General features: G+C 37.5%; 1 protein-coding gene across 1 annotated transcript in view; it reads left to right on the forward strand.

Moving 5' to 3' along the window:
* LOC149016148 (rho GTPase-activating protein REN1-like) overlaps positions 1–19,852 on the forward strand; it is a 117,931-nt gene that overhangs the window by 40,363 nt on the left and 57,716 nt on the right. Inside the window, exon 13 of the mRNA XM_089157275.1 lies at positions 3,565–3,649. Within this exon, the coding sequence (XP_089013401.1) occupies positions 3,565–3,649 (85 nt within the window). The remainder of the gene's footprint in view (positions 1–3,564; positions 3,650–19,852) is intronic.

Consider the following 19,852-nt stretch of genomic DNA (forward strand, 5'->3'; position numbering starts at 1 on the left):
ATTACCAAAAGCCCTTAAAGGTTCCCATCCCTTGACTCAAGGTAGAATGTATCCCATCACGAGAGTATGCCATCGATGGCTCAATGTATCAAAACATATCACTGTCATACAAAAGATGGCTGAGATTCTTTTGCCCCTATCGGGGTTGGTTATCCTTTTAAGATTCGTAGTTTGACCTACTTTGAGAGGGTGCAATATTATCTAGTCCAATCGTTCACTTTCTTAGCTTTTTGAGTGTAGTGCATCTGTGCATGAGAAATTTATTAAATTTCAAAAAGACTTAATTAGTCTTACTTTTTCTTTACAATCTCTTACAAAGCATATCAGTCATTCACAAATTGATTCTATAGTCAAGCATGTGGGCTGGTTTATAATTTACATGGACAATACTACGTTACTTCCTTCTCATGCATTCATACATATCTAACATCAAAGACATATGTTAGAATTTCAGCACCTGTAATCAGCCTAGGGACTGAAAGGAAATTAAGAAGGAAGAAGAATAGAAAAAGACTGAAGAAGAAGAAGGAGAAGAAGAAAAGAGAGAGAGCTTGTATATGTGTATATTTTGGCTCCCCTGGTACTTTGTCTATAATGTAAAATCAGGTCTTAGTTTAGAAAGTAATTTGTCTATAACGTAAAATCAAGTGTTAGTTTAGTAAAGTTTTTAAACTGAGTTATAGCAAAAAGAAAATACAAATTGCATAGAATCTCTCAAATCTACTAAAAATGACACTATCCTAGGGAGATTACTTTTCAACGTAGCAATAAGAAAAGTAGAAAGTAACCTAAATAGAAATTAACTAAAATAGAAAATAACCAAAATAAAAACCCTGATTTTTCAAAACTTGTGCACCAAGGCTGTTGCAATTCTCAACAACATAAATCATGACTAAGGTTGTTTTATACACATATCCAAATGTTAAGTAGGGATAAGAATCCACTTACCTTGTAAGACTGGTTTTGTCTTAATTCAGTTTTGTACCCTCTCCAAATAGCCTCCTTCAATCACCATAGCTCTGACCTCCTAAGCAATTTGCAGTTTATAATTCTTAGATTTAACCTATTTGATCTTCAAAGTCCAAATGGTCTAATGATTTAACAGCTCCAATATGTTCATTCTACTTAATCAATGTCGAAAGCCTTTTTAAGATCTTTCTACCCTCTCAGATTAGGTTAAAAATAGGGTTTTGGGGCCCTAAAACCAAAGGCAGCAGGTTACAGTGTGGCAGATCAAGGCAGAACAAGAAGCAGCAGTTCAGGCGGCAGGTCTGAGTGGCAGCCTGCTCATGGTTCTGCAAAAACAGCTCGATTATTGGCAATTTTCTTGAGGAGAACCCTCGAATCCCATTCCCATGCTTGCACATGGCTAATAGGGGTTCAAAATAGACCCTTAAGAGTCTCTTATAGTGGGGTTAAAGCCTCAATTTCAGGTACAATTATCATTCGATCATGGATTCTCTAGGTTTCTCTTAGAAAAACAAAGATTCAGCATGCATGGGCTTAACCCTCTTTCAGTTCATGAAGTTAATCCTATCATAAAGTCATTGAAGACACTTGTAAAATAAATCCCCTAATCAAATTAGTTTCCTTTCTTACCTGGAGGTTGAGCTCAAATCCTGTGAGATATCCTTTCTAATGCTTCAGTCTTTAGGTTCTTCAGGTTCAGCTTGTAGATGAAAGTCACTCTCACATTCCCAAGCTCAAAACCCCCTAGACAGCCCTTGAATCTTCTTATATTCCTCTTATCCAGCTCCTCTTCATTTCTTCCTCTATCCTAATCAATCTCTCCCTCCTCTTGCAAGTAAATGAGCACCCATTTTGGCTCAAGAGTTGAAACAAAACAGGTTGTATAATCTGGTTCAACCTTGAGTGAAACCAACATAATCGAACCAAACCCTATCAAACGCAGTCCCCTTTTCAAGTGGATTTACCTTGAACCTAACCAATACCTTGAACCCTCATTGACCTAACTAAACCCATTTGATCTAGGGCCAGTTGCACCAGTTCTTAAACCAAATAGACCTTTGGTCCAATTCCACCTTTTGTTCATGTAAACCACTAATAGACAATTAATTTAGACCTAGGTCAAATATATCCAAATTCGGTTCATAACCTATGGGTCCCAATTAATCATAAGCTTAATACGGGTTATCACAACCTTGTTGCTTGTACCTGCTAGCATGTTTGGAGATCTCGCTCTCAAGGGCAATCTTGCCCTTCAAAGAATTGAGATCTCGCTCAAGTTGGCAAGATCTCGGTTGAGATATTGTAAATCTTAGGGGCTCAACTCAAGTGAACTTAAGAGTTCATCTCGAAGGGTTTTAAGTGTCAGGTTGGGCTGAAACTTGGTATTTAGCCTATTTTAGGCCTCCTAAATACACCAGTGGCCTTAGATTTGTGAGAAAACAAGACGAAATATAGAACCATTAATAGATATGAATGAAAACCCAGTGATAAGATACACCCAATAAATTAATTTGTTCAAAATTCCATCAATATGGGTACGATACAACATTATCATTCTTGACTCTGGAGAATTTAGTAGTAGAAGCATCATAAGTGCATAAATCATGACTTCATAACAGAAGAAGGTGAGATGAAATCAATAAGGCCCTACTCCACCAGCACCATAACCACACCCTGCAGGTCCTCTGCCAGTGGCTCTACATCGTTCAGCCAACTCAATGATATGGTTAAAAATGTCATCTCTCACAAAATTAGGGACAGCAGGGCACCCAGGTTTATCCCTCACAAAATTTCACATTGCTTGAAGAACACATTCCAATGGCCTTGATTGATGTTATTTTGTTGATGTAGATGTTCTAAAGAGTCCTTAGGAGTGTAGGTGAAGATCAAAGTCTGCCCAAAATCACCCTTGCAGGTTGTTGTTGAGAGAGGAGAAGAGATGTACGAGAGAGAGAGCCAAGATAAGACTGGAATTTCAACTCGACTTGAGTAAGGGAGGGTTAAAAAAACCTTAGTTTTGACCGAGATCCCTGGTCAACTGAGATCTCAGTTGAGCTGGAGTAAAAATCAGGTATTGACCTTGGTCTTTTCTCGCTTGCCTGGAAAAGCAAGATGTCCTAACCTTCCAGATAGAGGGATACATTATATCATACTGTTTGGAGAACAGTTGGTCATATGGTTAAGTCCTAGAAAAAACCTCTCTAGAAACAGGGGTAATGCTGTGTATGTTTGACCTCCTCAGGCTCTCTAAAAGATGGGAGCCTCATGCATGGTTAGGATTTTATTTTTATTTTTTTTATATGTCATCTGCTGTTATTTGCTTCTACTAGCATATGAAGTTCATGTGGAAATATAGTGTTTAATTTGCATAATAGCACACCTACAAACCTAATGGGCCATCCTTGGTCCATGTGATCACTTAAATATGCAAAACCCTATGCTAAGATTCCTTTGCATGAAAATGTAACTATGATTTTTAAATTTTATGTCAGAAACCTAACTGGTTTGCGACAACAAGATATTGAAATAATAAATATGGAGAAGGAAATGGTTTTGTGATCTCTCATATTATTGGATTTTTTTTATGGCTGTTAGGATCTGATCGTGGTGTTAGAGTGAATGCTATGTGTGCTGCAATTGCTGAAACTTTCCCAGAGCCAAACTGCCGCTTGTTGCAAAGGTACCTGGTGTATTCTATTCAATGTACTTCACTAGATTCCATTTTAAATAGTTGAAACTTCACCTTTACCTGTTTATATTATCATTTTCATCCTTTTGAATGAATCTCTTTCTTGTTGTGTTGATGAGTACTGTAGATAGAACATAGAACTCAGGCTAAAGAGAATAAAGAAAAGGAGAGAGATAGATCCACAATATGGCTGTGGAGCGTCACTCAAAGTTGTGAAGCATCTAAGGTCTAGCTTTATTTGTAGGATCCATTAGAAGTCTAGTTCATCTAGTAGAGGTAGAAAAACAGATTACAAGAAGGAATAAAGCAGAAATCCTGCACAAACTCAAACTAGAGCCACCAATCCATCATGATTTAGTGCCTAGTGCTAATTCTTGATGAGCTTAAACTGCCCCACTAACTCCCCCCCCCCAAGCTATAGAATATAGGTTACTCATTCCCACCTTGTTACAGAAGTAGGACCCATTTGATAACCCACCAAAAAACAGTTTCTGGTGTTTCTTGCTTTGAGAAACAAAAAAATTGGCTGAATACTGTTTGATAAACTGTTCAGTTTTAATTAATTTTTGCAACATAAATTGAAATTTATTAAAATTTCTGCTTCAAGGAACACTTATGGTGCAACAGTAAATTTTTGTTGTGTCTGTTTTTCAAAGCAAAAGTTGGGTGTTGGCCAGATTTAAGTGAAACAATTTTAGAGTGGGCCAGTGGGGTACACCCTAAACATAAGAACCTTGTTAAGACCCTCTTACTGTGATATAACTACTTTATTTGTTGCTTCGTCAACCTAACTATGGGGATTGTTCAGTTCATCTTCTCTATCTCTGGTGACCAAAGTTCCTCTTCATCGTCTTTATCTCCAAGGAAGCCCTAACCTCTACCTTTGTGGAAGGGGTCCTTGTTCTTCATCTTCTCTATCTTCGGTCATTGAAATAAATGCTTTTTGATAATATTTTCGCTTCCAGTGCAAGTTTTATCAAACACTTATAAAAGTTTTGCTACTTCTAGTAGGGCTGCAACAGAGCTGGGTTGGGCTAGGTCGGGCTTTTCTGATCCCAATCCTAGCCCTATATGTTTTTGGCTAAGCCTATTCCTGCCCTGGCCCTAAATCAGGGCTTAGAATTTTTGTCCCTAGCCCTAAGCTCTATAGGGCCAAGTCAAGCCCATTCCCACCCTAATTGTCAATGATTGGGCTGGGTTAGGATAGTTGGCCTTGATCCTGTCCTTAATTGGGTGGGGCCAACCTTGAACCCTAGCTCAACCCTAGAAATTGAAATTAAAACCCAAGCCACAACCCAATGCAGCCTCCTTGACTCTAATATTTAATGTTTAAGAACAAAAATGAAGATTTTCTATGTATTGATATTGAACCCAAGACCTCTTGGCTTGCATTGATGTTATAATTTTTCAGAAAAACTTAATCAAACTAAACTAACATAGGGCAATCATTTTTGTAACCCAAACCTGCCCTTCAAGTTGAAAAAATCAGGTTGATATTGAGCTAGATTCAAAGTGGTTTGGGTCAGGCTAGGTCTACGGGATTTTATTGACACCTCTACTATTTGTGATCAAATATGAATCATATAATAATTGATATGCACATGGTGGGAGATCTCGCTCTTGAGCGAGATCTCGCCACTAAGAAAAGGCGAGATCTCGGTCGAGATCTACCAAAAAAATGGCGTAGTCTCGGTGGCCCATCTCGGTGGGTTTTAGGGCTCTGGTTGGGCTGAAACTTGGTATTTAGCCTATTTAAGGCCTTTTGAACACATTGGTGGCCTTAGATTTGTGAGAAAATAACCCCAACTATGTCTCCTAAGTTGACCCTATGTGTAAAACCGAAATTATGTGAAATGCAAGGTTAAAGACAACATGTAATGTAAAGATATCAAGTAACTCAAGTTAATGAGTTATCAACTATCAAGTATCAAATACAATAACATTACACATCAAGTATTCAAGTCAACAAGTGATCAAAGTTCAAACTATCAAAGATTCAAAGTAATAAATTGTTAAATGTCTTCAAAATTATACAACCATAAGAATTAAGAAGTTTTAGACTTTTAGACTTTTAGTAAGTCATAAATCATAAAATCCATAAGTTCACAAGTCACAAGACTGACAAGATCACAAGAGTATAAAAGACAAGAATAACAAAATTAGAAGATTACAACTTACAACTTACAACTTACAAGACTAAGACTAAGAGTATCACTTAGCATTCTGCATCAATTGATTCTGAACGGTGGCCACATATGACTCCCAAGTCAACCCTTTATTGTAGTATGTCACATCTTGGTTTATATGGAACTGATATGTCTCCATGTCAGAATACTGAAGGAATAGAACTCTAGGATAACCGTCAATCGTGGGTGGGTGAAAGTGCCATTCTTCTTGTTGTTGTTCAAATTGTTGTTAAGTATGTGGGTAGGGGTTTCTAAACCACTCATTTAACAACCCACCTTCACTCCCATATGTGTACTCTCCAGGTGCAGGGTCTTGAGGAATAGTATGACCTCCATAAGAAGAATACCCATTGTAATCTGACCCGGTGCTGTGATCCCCGTATTGGTACCCCGATGACAAGCAAGTGTCCAAACTCTGCTGTTGTGAATCACTCTGACCATGATCTAGGCTCATGCTTCCCATGTTGAATTCAAGATCATGCAAGCTCGTATCATCATTCGTTTGCCCTTGCCCCTGGTTTGATCTGCTCTTCCTACTCCTAGCATAAGTCCGAGAGATAGGGGAACTGTGGCTCGCATGTGTCGGATGACTTGGACCTAGTGGAGGTGACTCCCTTTGTTGACGCTGACTTTCACCAAAAACACGACCAGCCTGACTGCCTCCATGACTTGAACTCGATGGTTGACTTGGGCTACTTGGCCCTCTGGTATCATCGGCATCATCTGAATCCCCACTACTAGTTGTCACCTCAGCTGTTTCAAGTCGACCAGGTGGCTCCATAAATGGTACAATTGGTCCTTCTGATGCTGCTACAGCAGCCTGACCCTCATTAGAAGATACATGCTTAGCCACAACATCTGGGCCCATAGCAGCAATAATGGTAGGATCCGGCTGCCCTCCTGGCCCATCTAGCACTGGGCCACCTCAATCCCTAACCCACTGATATATGACATCATCTTCCTCATCTTCTGCGGGGGGCTCGTGGAATATATCAGTCAACTCAATCGGTTCACGATTGTCGTCATTTATATCATCTTCTATGTGCCCTACTCTCAACATCATGTGCCCTACTCTCAATCTCATGTTGTAATGCACATACACTAAGTCCTCAAGCCTCTTACTCCCCAATTTGTTCTGTACCTTACTATGGATGAGCGAGAAGGTGCTCCAGTTCCTCTCGCAACCAGAGGATGAGCAAGTTTGTGAGAGTACTTTAATTGCTCAGTCCCTGAAATTTGGGGCACTAGTTCTATATAGCACCCACCAGTCAGCTGCATAACCAAAAATAAGAATGCATTAGGCAAGTAAATCTTTATATTTATATAACTTATCAGTTATCATTTATAGAGTTATAGACTTATAAACTTAATGACTTATAGAGTAATTGACTATTTACCAAGATCATTTTTTTGCCTAGTTGCAATTGCAGAAGGCTTTCCAAAACTCCTAGAGGCATCCCTGAACTCCCTAATCTGTACACCAATTCTTTAATAATTGTATTATGTGTATTATGTAAATGCTTAATGCACTAATGCAAGAAGTTGAAGAAACAATTGAATAAGTTCTCACCTCTCCATTAATTCTCCCTTGCATGACGGGATTTGACACAAGCTTCTCCACCACGTCTTGCACCACATTCATCAACTTTGCATCAAGCCCCAGATCATTCTTGTAATGGTACTTTGGGTTGAGGTAGTAAGCTTGCATTGTGGAAATAAAAAATTTGGTTAGTGACTTAGTGATTTGGTTGTTTACTTGCTTATAACTTATAACTTATAACTTATAACTTATAACTTATAACAAATTAAGAATGTAAATTAAAGTATACAACAAAAACTTAAAGACTTAAAAGTGACTCACTAGCCAAGTGCAAAGGATGCATCAAGTGCATCTCCCATCTATTATCGCTGATCGTCTTATAGGATTTGAAGGAGCTAGGGGCAGCAGCTCTAACCAACTCTTTCATTTGCTCGAGGAGTGCATATATGTGGGGCATTGTGGGCTTCTTCTCCGAATCCACCATCCTTAAAACAAACACAATAGGCTCTATAATGCCTAGTGTCCTATTCAGCTGCCTCCAAAAGGAATCATCAGCAATGGTTTGTTGGGCTAGTATTGCATCAGGATGGCTAGATCCACGCCAACCAAACCACTCCTCACTTGCAAACATGTGGTGTAGACCCACCACTTTCTTCTGGAAGCTTTTCAGAGCTATATAGTTGGTGGCGAATCTAGTTAATCCAGGTCTGACTAGATCACCCTTACAGTGGTTCCTCATCATCTTCAGCACATAGCCATGGTTATAAATAAAATTACTTACCCTTCTAGCCCTCTCAACCACAGTGTTGATTGACTTTCTTTTCCCCAAGTCCTTCAACATCAAATCAATCGAATGTGTTGCACATGGTGTCCAAAAGAGGTGGATCCTGCTGCTCTTCTTCCTCATCAACATTTCACCAGTTTTTTTAAAGTTAGCACCATTATCTGTGACAATTTGGATAACATTCTTTGGCCCTACCTCGAGGACCACCTCCTTAAGAAGCTTGTAAAGGTAGTCAGCATCTTTGATCTTATCTGAGGCATCCACTGACTTAAGGAAGGATATCTTTCCATTGCAGCTCGCCATGAAATTAATGATGGACTGTTTAGCAAGACCAGTCCATCCATCAGCCATCACAGTAACACCATATGTACTCCATTTTTCCTTTTAATGAACCAATGTATTCATCTAGCTCCTGCTTTACCTTGGGTAAATATTTATTCATTACTTCCCAAGCTGTTGGGCCTTTAACCCCTACACCTACCCTAGCAACTGCATTGATCATCCCCTGATAGTATGGTGTTTTGGCTACATTGGCTACAATGTTGTTGTAGAGTATGAATTTGCTGATTGCCAACCTAGCTTCCTCCTCCCTACTGCCTTCTCTACCTCCAGCAAACATATATGGAATGCTTCTTTGATAGATGTCTTGTTGCTTGAAGAGGGAGGGGTCTTGGTCAAATGTGGAATCATAATGTCTAGTCTTCCTACTCTTCCTTTCGATCTTCTCAGTCTCAGTTCCCTGAAAACTATGTCTAGGTGGCATGGATGCCTCTGACCCCGAACCACTTGCTCCCTTTGTCTGTTCATTGCCTCACATTCTCAACATGTAAGGACTGTCTGCTAGCTTCCATTGCAGCCTTCATCTGTCTCCACTCGGCCCGTGCCTCAACACCCATAACCCTCCTCTCTTCATCGTCACTTGACTCCTCATCAACATTAAGAATAGGTCTAGATAGCACTGTATCCTCAAACTCCCTTTGCTTTTGTGCCATCTCGTCCTTTTTTTGTTTCCCTCCCCTTAAAGTTGCTGCAATTACTTTTTGCACTTCATAAGGAACCTTGGGACACTTGGAAACATCTTTGTAACCACCGGCCAAATGTTGCTTTAATCTAGTTGAACGACCATAATTCAAAGTCTTGAGGCAATACTTGCATCGGGATTTCTTCTTGTTAGCAGTCAGCGGATCCCCATGTTGCCAAGCAATGTCCTGAGTCCCACTACCAGTATTGCCACTCCCATTAGTTGCCATTTAAGAGTCAAATGTACAGCACTGAAAGTCTGAAATACATACATGAATATTCCCAAATAATCATTAGAATAATTTTTAGATACATAAAAACATGTAAAAACAATTTATAAAACAACAAAACACACACTTTGTTCTAAGATAACATATATACAATGCTTAAAAAACATGTTTGTATTTTTAAAATAAACTACATAATATGAGCATCATTAAAATAAAATAAAAAAACAGATAAATTTTTAATAACATATTATTTTTTATAATTATTTTATGTAAAAAAAATTTATAAAACAACAAAACACACTTTGTTATAAGGTAACATATATACAATGCTCAAACAGACATGCTTGTGTTTTTAAAATAAACTACATAATATAAGCATCATTAAAATAAAATAAAAAAGAAGATATTTTATAATAAAATATTATTTTTCATAATTTTTTATTTAATTATTTAAATAAAAAAATTAAAAATAAATACAGCAAGCACGATAATCAAAATATTAATACATGAGATTGTAGCCCTCTAAATGTTGTTTAACATAAATAATAATCACATTCATATCATAAGTATTTATTTATAATTTTAACTTTTTAGATAATATATTTTTTAAATAAAAAAAAATAAAAATTAATAACAGAAAAATAAAAATTTTCCATGAAAGTGTAGATCAAAGCTTGATCATCAACATATATTTATACCACACTCATACAACCATTGTAGAATCTTGTATTTGAAAAAAATTGAAATTTGGGGGAAAATCTTACATTTCTTGAAGATCACTTGAAATGGGCTTGAATCACTTGAAATATGCTTGAATATGTTGCTGTAGATGAGTTAATGATGTTGCTATGTTGATTCCCCAACAAATTCCGGCCAAAAATCGAGTTTTCCCGCCAAAATTGAAGCTACAGCGAGAGAAGGGCGAGAGAGAGGCTCGAGAGAGGCAAGATATGCCTCTCTCGAGCGAGACAGGGGCTTTTTAAAGCCCCTAAAGCAACCAAAATCTTCCCGCTAGCGAGATCTCGCCGAGATAATGGCGAGATCTCCCATCTCTCCACTCTCGCTGACCCTCTCGTCTCGCTATCTCACAATAGCGAGATATCTCGTGAGATCTCCCACCATGGATATGCATAATCTAGTTTGCTATTAATTTTGATATAACCTGTTGTTCAATTTAAACCATTTAATGTATAAAAATATTGGTCTATTATAAATGTATTATATAAAAAGTGACTAACAAATAAATGTGATGTTAATGTTTAGAGTTTTACACTTTTTATTACTCTAATTTTCAAATATGCCTAATCAATGTATAAGATATTTAAAAAAAAATCTTAAATTTCTACCCAAAAAAATACTGAAAGAGTACGAAAGGAGTTTTCTATATAATATATATATGATATAGATAAATTATTAGTGGCATTTCATGATTTGTCTTTTAATATCACTGTCACCACAAAACAAATCAAAATATGAGTCACACCTCTAGTAGTCCCTACAAAAATAATACATTTTAAAAGACAAAAACTAGTATAATGATGTAAAATATCTATTATCCCTTGTTAATTAAAACACAATATTTTTACCTAGAAGAAAGTAGAAATATAAATAACATCTAACAAGAACATTTTTTGGGCCAAACATTTACTTTAAAATAGAGGTTAGTATAATTTTATTATTTCAAATCGATTTTTTGAATAATACAAATAATTTTGGCCAATTCTGTATTGAAAAATAAGATTCTTATAAAAAAATGAATTACATTTTACCAATGATTTATTTTTCAATTTCTTTGCAAGTTGTCGTGTTCATTTAAGTGATTCATTAATAAAAAAGATATACAACATATATTAGATACTTCACATCATTGAAGGCCGAGGTGTTATATTTTATCAACAATTAATATAATTAAAAATATTTTTTTAATATATTATGTCATATAAATAAAATTAATCTATGGATCACACCATTCAAATTCCTCTTAAGAACCTTCTATTTTGGAATTTTACTTAGATGTTCCAAATTAGGATCGTTAATTAGAAATTTGATTATAAAACACCCTTATTAAACTGGATTAGAATTTTAATTATAAGGCAATAATTATTTACATAAATATATTTAATAGGATAATAGGATGTAACAAATGATTTAGTCTGTTTTTATCATTTATAACAAAAAGAAAAATCAATCTTCATCATAACATATTAAAAATGAAAAAATAAACCATTTACTTTGACTAAATAACAACAATGAAAGAAGTGTAAAAAAAAATAGTATGCTTTATCGTAACATATTAAAATAAAATAAAAAATCATTTATATATTACTAAACGACAGCAACAAATAATATAAATATAAGTGGACTCATTGGGTCAAAATGACTTAGGGTTTGGATCAATGTTAGTATAATGCTTAAAATTAGGATGAAAGTTAGGGTTAGGATTAGGGCCAGAATCAGGGCTAGGATTAGTGTTGAGACAATCAATTATGATATAATGACTTAATAGATTAGTGTGATCTTAAACCCTTAATTTTTAAGAAGGTGTTTGAGAACTATTACATAAATACCCTTATTTGAGTAACAAGAAATAGAAAATTACATTAACTAAAACTCTAACAGAATTGAACTCCTAGGAGAACTCAACCAACACTCCCCCTCAAGTTCAGGCATAGATATTAGTCATGCCTAATTTGCCTACAATAGGAAGGAAATCTCCTTCCTCCAAACCCTTAGTGAAAATATCTGCCACTTGATCTTCGGACCTCTTAAAAGGCATGCAGATGAGCCCTTGTTCTAGCTTTCCTTTGACAAAAAACTTGTCAATTTTAATGTGCTTTGTTCGATCATGTTGTACATGATTATTGGCAATACTAATGGTAGCCTTATTGTCACAATATAGCATCATAGGATCTGGAACTTGGACTCCAATATCTCTAGCAAGCCTTTCAACTATAGTAGCTCACAAACTTCATGAACTATAGCTTAATATTTAGCTCAAGTACTGGATAAAACTACCACATTATGTTTCTTACTCCTCCAAGTAACAAGATTACCTCTAACAAAGGTACAGTAACTTGAAATTGACTTCCTATTAGGAGATCCAGCTGAGTCTGCATTAGTGTATCCTTCTACCCTGAGATTATCAGTGGGTGATACTGCAGTATTCTGGTAACAGCCTTCATATGAGCTAAATATGGATCATGCATGAACTGGCTCACTATCCCTACGGCATAAGCAATGTCTGGCTTGGTGTGAGACAAGTAAATAAGCTTTCCTACCAACCTTTGATATCTTCCTTTATCCACTAGTTCTCCTTCTTTCTCCTTAAGTTTAGCTCCAGCCTCAATGGTGGTATCAACTGCTTTACACCCCAACATTCCCACTTCGGATAATAAATCTAGGACATACTTTCTTTGGGATAGAAATATACCCTTCTTTGATCGAACCACCTCAATCCCTAGAAGTATTGTAACTTCCATAGATCTTTAATCTCAAACTCTCTGCCAAGAAAGTCCTTCAACCTTCGAATTTCTTCACCATCATTCCTTGTGATGACAATATCGCCCACATAAACAATGAGAAGATGTTTGTACCTGACTTCTTGACAAATAGTGTATGGTCAACATTACTTTGCTTGTACCCAATATAAGTCAGTTTCTTCAGGAGGCGTCCAAACCAGCATTTAGGAGACTGTTTTAACCCATAAATTGACCTCTTTAACCAACAAACTTTCCTTGTAGTATTATAATTGGCGAAACCATGTGGGATTTTCATATAGACTTCTTCCTCTAACTCCCCATGTAAAAAGGCATTCTTTACGTCTAATTGGTGCACATTCTAGATTTTATTCACAACGACAAACAACAGAACTCTAACGGTGTTCAGTTTCGCAACAGGGGCAAAAATCTCCTGATAATCAATCCCATATGTCTGGGTAAACCCCTTTGCAACTAGTATAGCCTTTAACCTATTGACAGACCCATCCATATTTTGTTTAACCACAAACACCCATTTTCAATCCACGGGTTTTTTCCCTGAAGGAAGTGTAACCAACTCTCAAGTATCATTTTTCTTCATTGCCTGCATTTCCTCTACTATAGCTGCCTTCCATCTCTTTTCAGCAAAGTCTTCCTGCCAATTTTTAGGAACACAAATGATAGAGAGGATATAAAAGTATGGTAAGAGTCAGACAAAGGGTTATAAGAAACACATTTAGCTATGGGATGCTGAGTTCAAGATCAAACTCCTTTGCTAACAGCAATAGGAAGATCAGAAGAAGATACCTCAGGGGGAACAATAGAATCTGATTTTGGAGTAAGAGACTGAAGTATTACCATGTCACTTTTCTCCACTTGCTTTGGCCGACTGTAATTCTTTCTCTCATAAGTCTGCACCTCATTATTCTAGTCAATCTTGTTTTGAAAGACCTCAATAGTGTGACTTATAGGAGTGGTCTCCCCCTGAACCAGGTTCTTCACATGGGTCAGAAAATAGTGGGGGAGAATTAGAGTCCTCAGGTATACTGGCCGAATTCTTCTCCTGGTCCAAAAACTCTTTTTAAACTCCTAAGTTGGGTTGTGGTAGTGTGTGGGAGTCTATATGTGTGATGGAAGGTTTAGAGGTGGAAAGAACACTTCTCCTTTAGGACTCTCCCCCTGGAGAGGTGTATAGTAAGGGCAATACTCATTAAAAAGTATATCCATGGACACAATGGTTTTTCTGGAAGGAGGATGATAACATTTGTACCCATTCTGAGTAGCAGAATACCCCAAAAATATGCAGTGTAGGCCGTAGGCAGCCAACTTATTTTAGTGGCTTGTGATTCTGGCATAATACACACATTTAAAAACCTTTGGGGGAATAACAAAAGAAGAGGCTATCTGAAGAATCTCATTAGGACATTTAAAACCAAAGAATCTCATTAGGACATTTAAAACCAAGTATCCTACTAGGCATCCTATTCATAAGATAAGAGCCAGTGAGTAGATCATCACTCCAGTATTGGTCAGGGACATTCATAGCAACCATAATTGAACGAGCTATCTCTAAAAGACGGCAACTCCATTTTGGGCAGCTGTATCAATACAATTGGTCTGATGTATTATGCCAGATTCAGAGAGATATCTTTGAAATTCACCATCAATATACTCTGTGCCATTGTCATTGCGAAGGATCTTCACAGTGGCATTGAACTGAGTTTTAATCATATTATGAAAATCACGAAAATAGCAGAAAACCTCTTTTTTTTCCTTCCGCGTATCTCTTTATCAAATTTTTTCCCCCTTCTTTCTTCTTCCACCTTTGCTCTCTTTCTGGCTGTATTTGTGCCATTAACAGCTTCTTCCTCCTCTCCTTTCTCCTTTGTTTCTGTTATTCTCTTCTCTACTGCAATGCAAAATTTTTCTTTTGGAGTTTTACACTCCTGGGACGTTTCGGATTCTTCTAACAGCAACTTTTATGCAGTATTGATCAGAAAATTACTGCAACATTGAATCCGAAAAATACCACTGCTCAGAGAAATATTTTTTGACCTCTTACACCTTCCTGGGATATTTCAGAACCAGTTTGCAGCCTGCAGAACAGCAGTTTTTATCAGATTTTTCTCCAGCAGATTTGATCAGCCCTTCCATCAGGTTTGCTCACAATTTTTAGAAGGTTTGATCAGAGTTTTTTAGAAGGTTGGATCAGAATTTTTAGCAGGTTTGATCCAAATTGTTTTTGGTGGTGTTCTTGGTGAGTGGACTGAAGATATGACTACACCGGATGTTTCTGCAGTTCCGACAAGTCATGAAAATTATCCCAACCTTCTATCACTCTCTGTTAGGTTCAATGGAACCAATTACTTGATCTGGTCTCGTTCCGCCTATTTGACAATTACTAGAAGAGGTCTAGTCGGTCATATAATTGGCACTACAATCAAACCTTTGACTGCTGGCATTCTTTAGGATAAGTGGATTTCACATGACTCTCTTATCATGTCATTCCTCTTAAATTACATGCATCCAACTCTACCCAAGGGATATTTATTGTTGGATACAACAGCCCATATTTGGAAGGCTACTAAAGAGACTTATGGACAACTAGGGAATGATGCATAGATCTATGAGCTACGAAAGAAACTTCATAAGACCACACAGAAAGAGCTGACAATTGCCCAGTGCTATGCTGAATTACGCTCTCTTTGGCAAGAGTTAGACCATAATGGTGACTACCAACCGACTAATACTGATGATGTGGTTGCCTATAGGAAATATGTTGACAAAATTCGGGTGTATGATTTTTTGGCTGGCTTAAATGTGTAGTATGCTCCGATTCGAGTACAGGTGTTGAGTCGCTCTCCCTTTCCTACATTGGAACAATCCTATGCACCTGTTCAATGTGAGGAGAGTCGTCGTTTGACTATGTTACATAACCTGATAGTGGAAAAATCTGCTTTTCAGAGTGTGAGTATGGTGTCCTGATCAGAATCAGTTAAAGATATGGTTAAGTGTGAGCATTGCCACAAGCCTTATCATACCAAAGCCACATGCTGGAAATTACATGGGAAACCTGTAGATTTTGAATAAAAAAGGGCTTAAAAGTAGGGTATACCCAAGGCTCATTATTCATAAACTATTTCTACCACACCTACTTCAGCTATCGGTTTTTCCTAGGAAGAGTTGATTGCTCTAAGGCACATTCTACAGTCGTCTACCACTGCTGCTGCCACTACCTCTTCCAATGCCTTGTCAACTGCACGTTCAAATTCCTACCTTGCTACTTTAGGTACCGTATTTAACAGCTTCCATGCTTCTTCAATTTCTGATCCATAGATTATTGATACTAGAGCGACAGACCATATGACAGGTTCTGCTTCTCTTTTCTTGAATTATTTACCTACCTCAGGGAAACATAAGTTCCATCTGATGGTTCTTACTCTTCCATTGCTGGAAAGGGAACCATACAACATTCACCGTCCCTTTCTTTGTCTTCAAGTTTTACATGTTCCATCTTTTTCTACTAACCTTCTTTCCATTAGTAGTCTTACCAATGACTTGAATTGTACGGTAACATTTTTTCCCTCCTACTGTGTCTTTCAGGATCTTGTAATGGGGAAGGAGATTGGACATGGTAAGCAGCGGCCTCTACTTGGTGGAATCGAATGGAGCCTCTTCTTTTGCTATGCTTGCTAGCTCCTCATCCGGTCAATTTGTCAGCTCTCCACTAGTGGCATCGTAGGCTAGGCCATCCCCCTATAAGAACTCTAAGAAAACTTTTCCCCAATTTAGTCTCATGTTATCATAAGGATTTTTTTTTGTGAAACTTGTGATTTTGCTAAACAGATTCGTTCAAGTTATTTGCCTTCTCATAGTAATATAAGTTCTATTCCTTATATGTTAATTCATACTGATGTACTGATGTATGGGGGCCTTGTCGCCGTATATCTTTACTGGCCATCATTTTTTTTTGTTACTTTTATTGATTGTCATTCTCGCTCCACATGGATTTATCTTTTAAAACAAAAAAATGAAGTTTTTTTATGTTTTCAAGATTTTCATAATATGGTTAATACTCAATTCAATACCACTGTGAAGGTCCTTCGCGTGACAATGGAACCGAGTATAGTGAAAAAGAATTTCAGAGTTACATCTTTGATTCTGGCATAATACATCAGACTAGTTGTGTTGCTACTGCAGCCCAAAATGGAGTGGCCGAACGAGAGAATAGGCATCTTTTAGAGATTGCTCGTTCTCTTCTAATTACCATGGATGCCCCCGACCAATATTGGAGTGACGCAGTTCTCACTGCATCATACTTCATGAGTAGGATGCCTAGTAGAATCCTTGACTTCAAATGCCCAATGAGGTCCTTCAAGGGACATCTTCATTATAGTTCCTCCAAGGATATTTGGTTGTGTGTGTTATGCCATTACTTCGACCCAAAAGAGTAAGTTGGAACCTCATGGCTTCCACTGCATTTTTCTGGGGTATTCTACTACTCAAAAGGGTTAGAAATGTTACCATCCTCCTTTGAGAAAGACTATAGTGTCCATGGATGCCATCTTTAATGAGTTTACTCCTTATTATACACCTCTCCAAGGGGAGATTCCAAGAGCAGAGGTGTTTTTTCTCACTTTGGATGTTCCTGACACATATAGAGACCCTACCAACCCTAATTCAACCTTAGTTAGAGGTTTAGGAAGAGATTCATGAATAGGGGGAGCATTCAGCCAGCATACATGTAGACACCTAGTCTTCCCTTTGCCCATCTGAACCTTGTGAGGATCCTATCCAAGGGGAGACCACTCCTGTAAGGCACACTATTGAGGTCTTTCAAAGGCAAATTGACCAAAACAAGGATGTGCAAACCTATCAGAGGAAGAAAACCAGTCAGCAATAGCAGGTAGAGAAGGTTGACATGTTACCACTTTAATCTCCTAATCCAGATTCAGGTCATGTAAGTATCCCTGAGGTATCTTCTTCTGACCTCCCTATTGCTATTAGAAAGGGAATCAGATCATGTACTCAGCATCCTATAGCTAAATACGTTTCCTATGATTCTTTGTCTGACTCCTACCAAGCTTTCATATCTTCTTTATCTACTGCATCTGTTCTAAAGACTTGGTAGGAAACGTGTGCTAATAAAAATTGGAAGGCAACAATGGTAGAGAAATGCAGGCTATGAAGAAGAATGGTACTTGGGAGTTGGTTACTTTTCCTCCAGGGAAACAACCGGTAGGTTGTAAGTGGGTGTTTGTGGTAAAACAGAACATTGATGATTCAGTCAACCAATTGAAGGCTAGATTGGTTGCAAAAGGGTTCACTCAGACTTATGGAATTGATTATCAAGAGACCTTTGCTCTTGTTACAAAATTGAATACAGTCAGGGTCTTGTTATCAGTAACTGTGAATCAAGATTGGGATTTACATCAATTAGATGTAAATAATGCATTTTTGCGTGGAGAATTGAAAGAAGAGGTCTACATGGAAATCCCATATGGATTCACTGACAGCAAAACAAAAGGGAAGGTTTGTTGGTTGAAGCGGTCAATTTATCGGTTGAAGCAATCTCCCCGGTGTTGGTTTGGACGCCTCAAAAAGCTGTGACATCGATAGGTTACAAGCAAAGTAATGCTGATTATACTCTCTTTGTGAAAGGTCCGGAATTCACATCACGCTTCTTATAGTCTACGTTGATGACATTGTCATCACTGTGAATAATGGGGGAGAAATACAAAATCTGAAGAGCTCCCTCGGCAAAGAATTTGAGGTTAAAGATTTAGGGAAACTCAAGTATTTCCTGGGAATTGAGGTCGCTAGATCAGAAAAAGACATCTATTTGTCCCAACGCAAGTATATCCTAGACTTACTTTCGGAAGTCGGAATGTTGGGATGTAAAGCCATGGATACCCCAATTGAAGCAAGCATTAAGCTTAAAGAGAAAGAGGGAGTACCAGTAGATAAAGGGAGATATCAAAGGTTGGTTGGAAAACTGATTTATTTGTCTCACTCCAGACCGACATTGCTTTCTTAGTAAGTTTAGTGGGCCAGTTTATGCATGACCCATACTCGACTCATATGAATGCTGATATTAGAATACTTCAGTATTTGAAATCCACACCAGGAAAGGGAATACTTTTGTCACCCTCAGATAGACAGATGCTGATTGGGCTAGTTCACCTGACAGAAAATCAATATTAAGATATTGTACATTTATTGGGGGCAATCTAGTAACCTAGAGAAGCAAGAAGCAAAATGTGGTGTCATTGTCTAGTACAGAGGCCGAGTATAGATCCATGGTTCGAGGAGTATGTGAACTTTTATGGCTGAAGGGTCTATTAGAAGATATTGGGTTTCCTGTTACAAGTCCCATGATGTTATATTGTGACAACAAGGCTGCCATTTGTATAGCCAATAATCCAGTGCAATATGACCGTCCAAAACATATTGAGATAGGTAGATTTTTTGTCAAAGAAAAGTTGGAACAAGGGCTGATATGCATGCCTTTTGTGAGATCTGGAGATCAAGTGGTTGACATCTTTACTAAATGACTGATGGAAGGAGATTTCTACCCTATTTTGAGCAACTTGGGCATGATTAACATCTATGCCTGAACTTGAGGGGGAGTGTTGGTTGGTTCGGTTTATTTGTGGGTTGGTTTAATTGTAAGTTGTGGTTCAAATTATTATTATTCAATTGGTTAGTGAGGGTAATTATGTAACTTTGTATATTTCACATTATCATAAATAGGAAGCTTAGGGGTCACATTGATTACCTAAGGATTCAATTATTTCCACATAAGCTCTTACCTGTTAAAGAACATATGTTCCAATATGTCAATTTGATGCTATATTTTTGGACTAGCTTCTTTTTTCTCACTCATCCATGGCATGAGAACCTTTGCTTATCAGTTGTCACAGCATCTGGGTCATGGGTGCCTACGTAGCATGTTACT

The sequence above is a fragment of the Hakea prostrata genome, chromosome 5 (assembly GCF_041222555.1).
Source record: "Hakea prostrata isolate BN-2017 chromosome 5, UWA_Hpros_2, whole genome shotgun sequence".
Lineage (NCBI taxonomy): Eukaryota > Viridiplantae > Streptophyta > Magnoliopsida > Proteales > Proteaceae > Hakea > Hakea prostrata.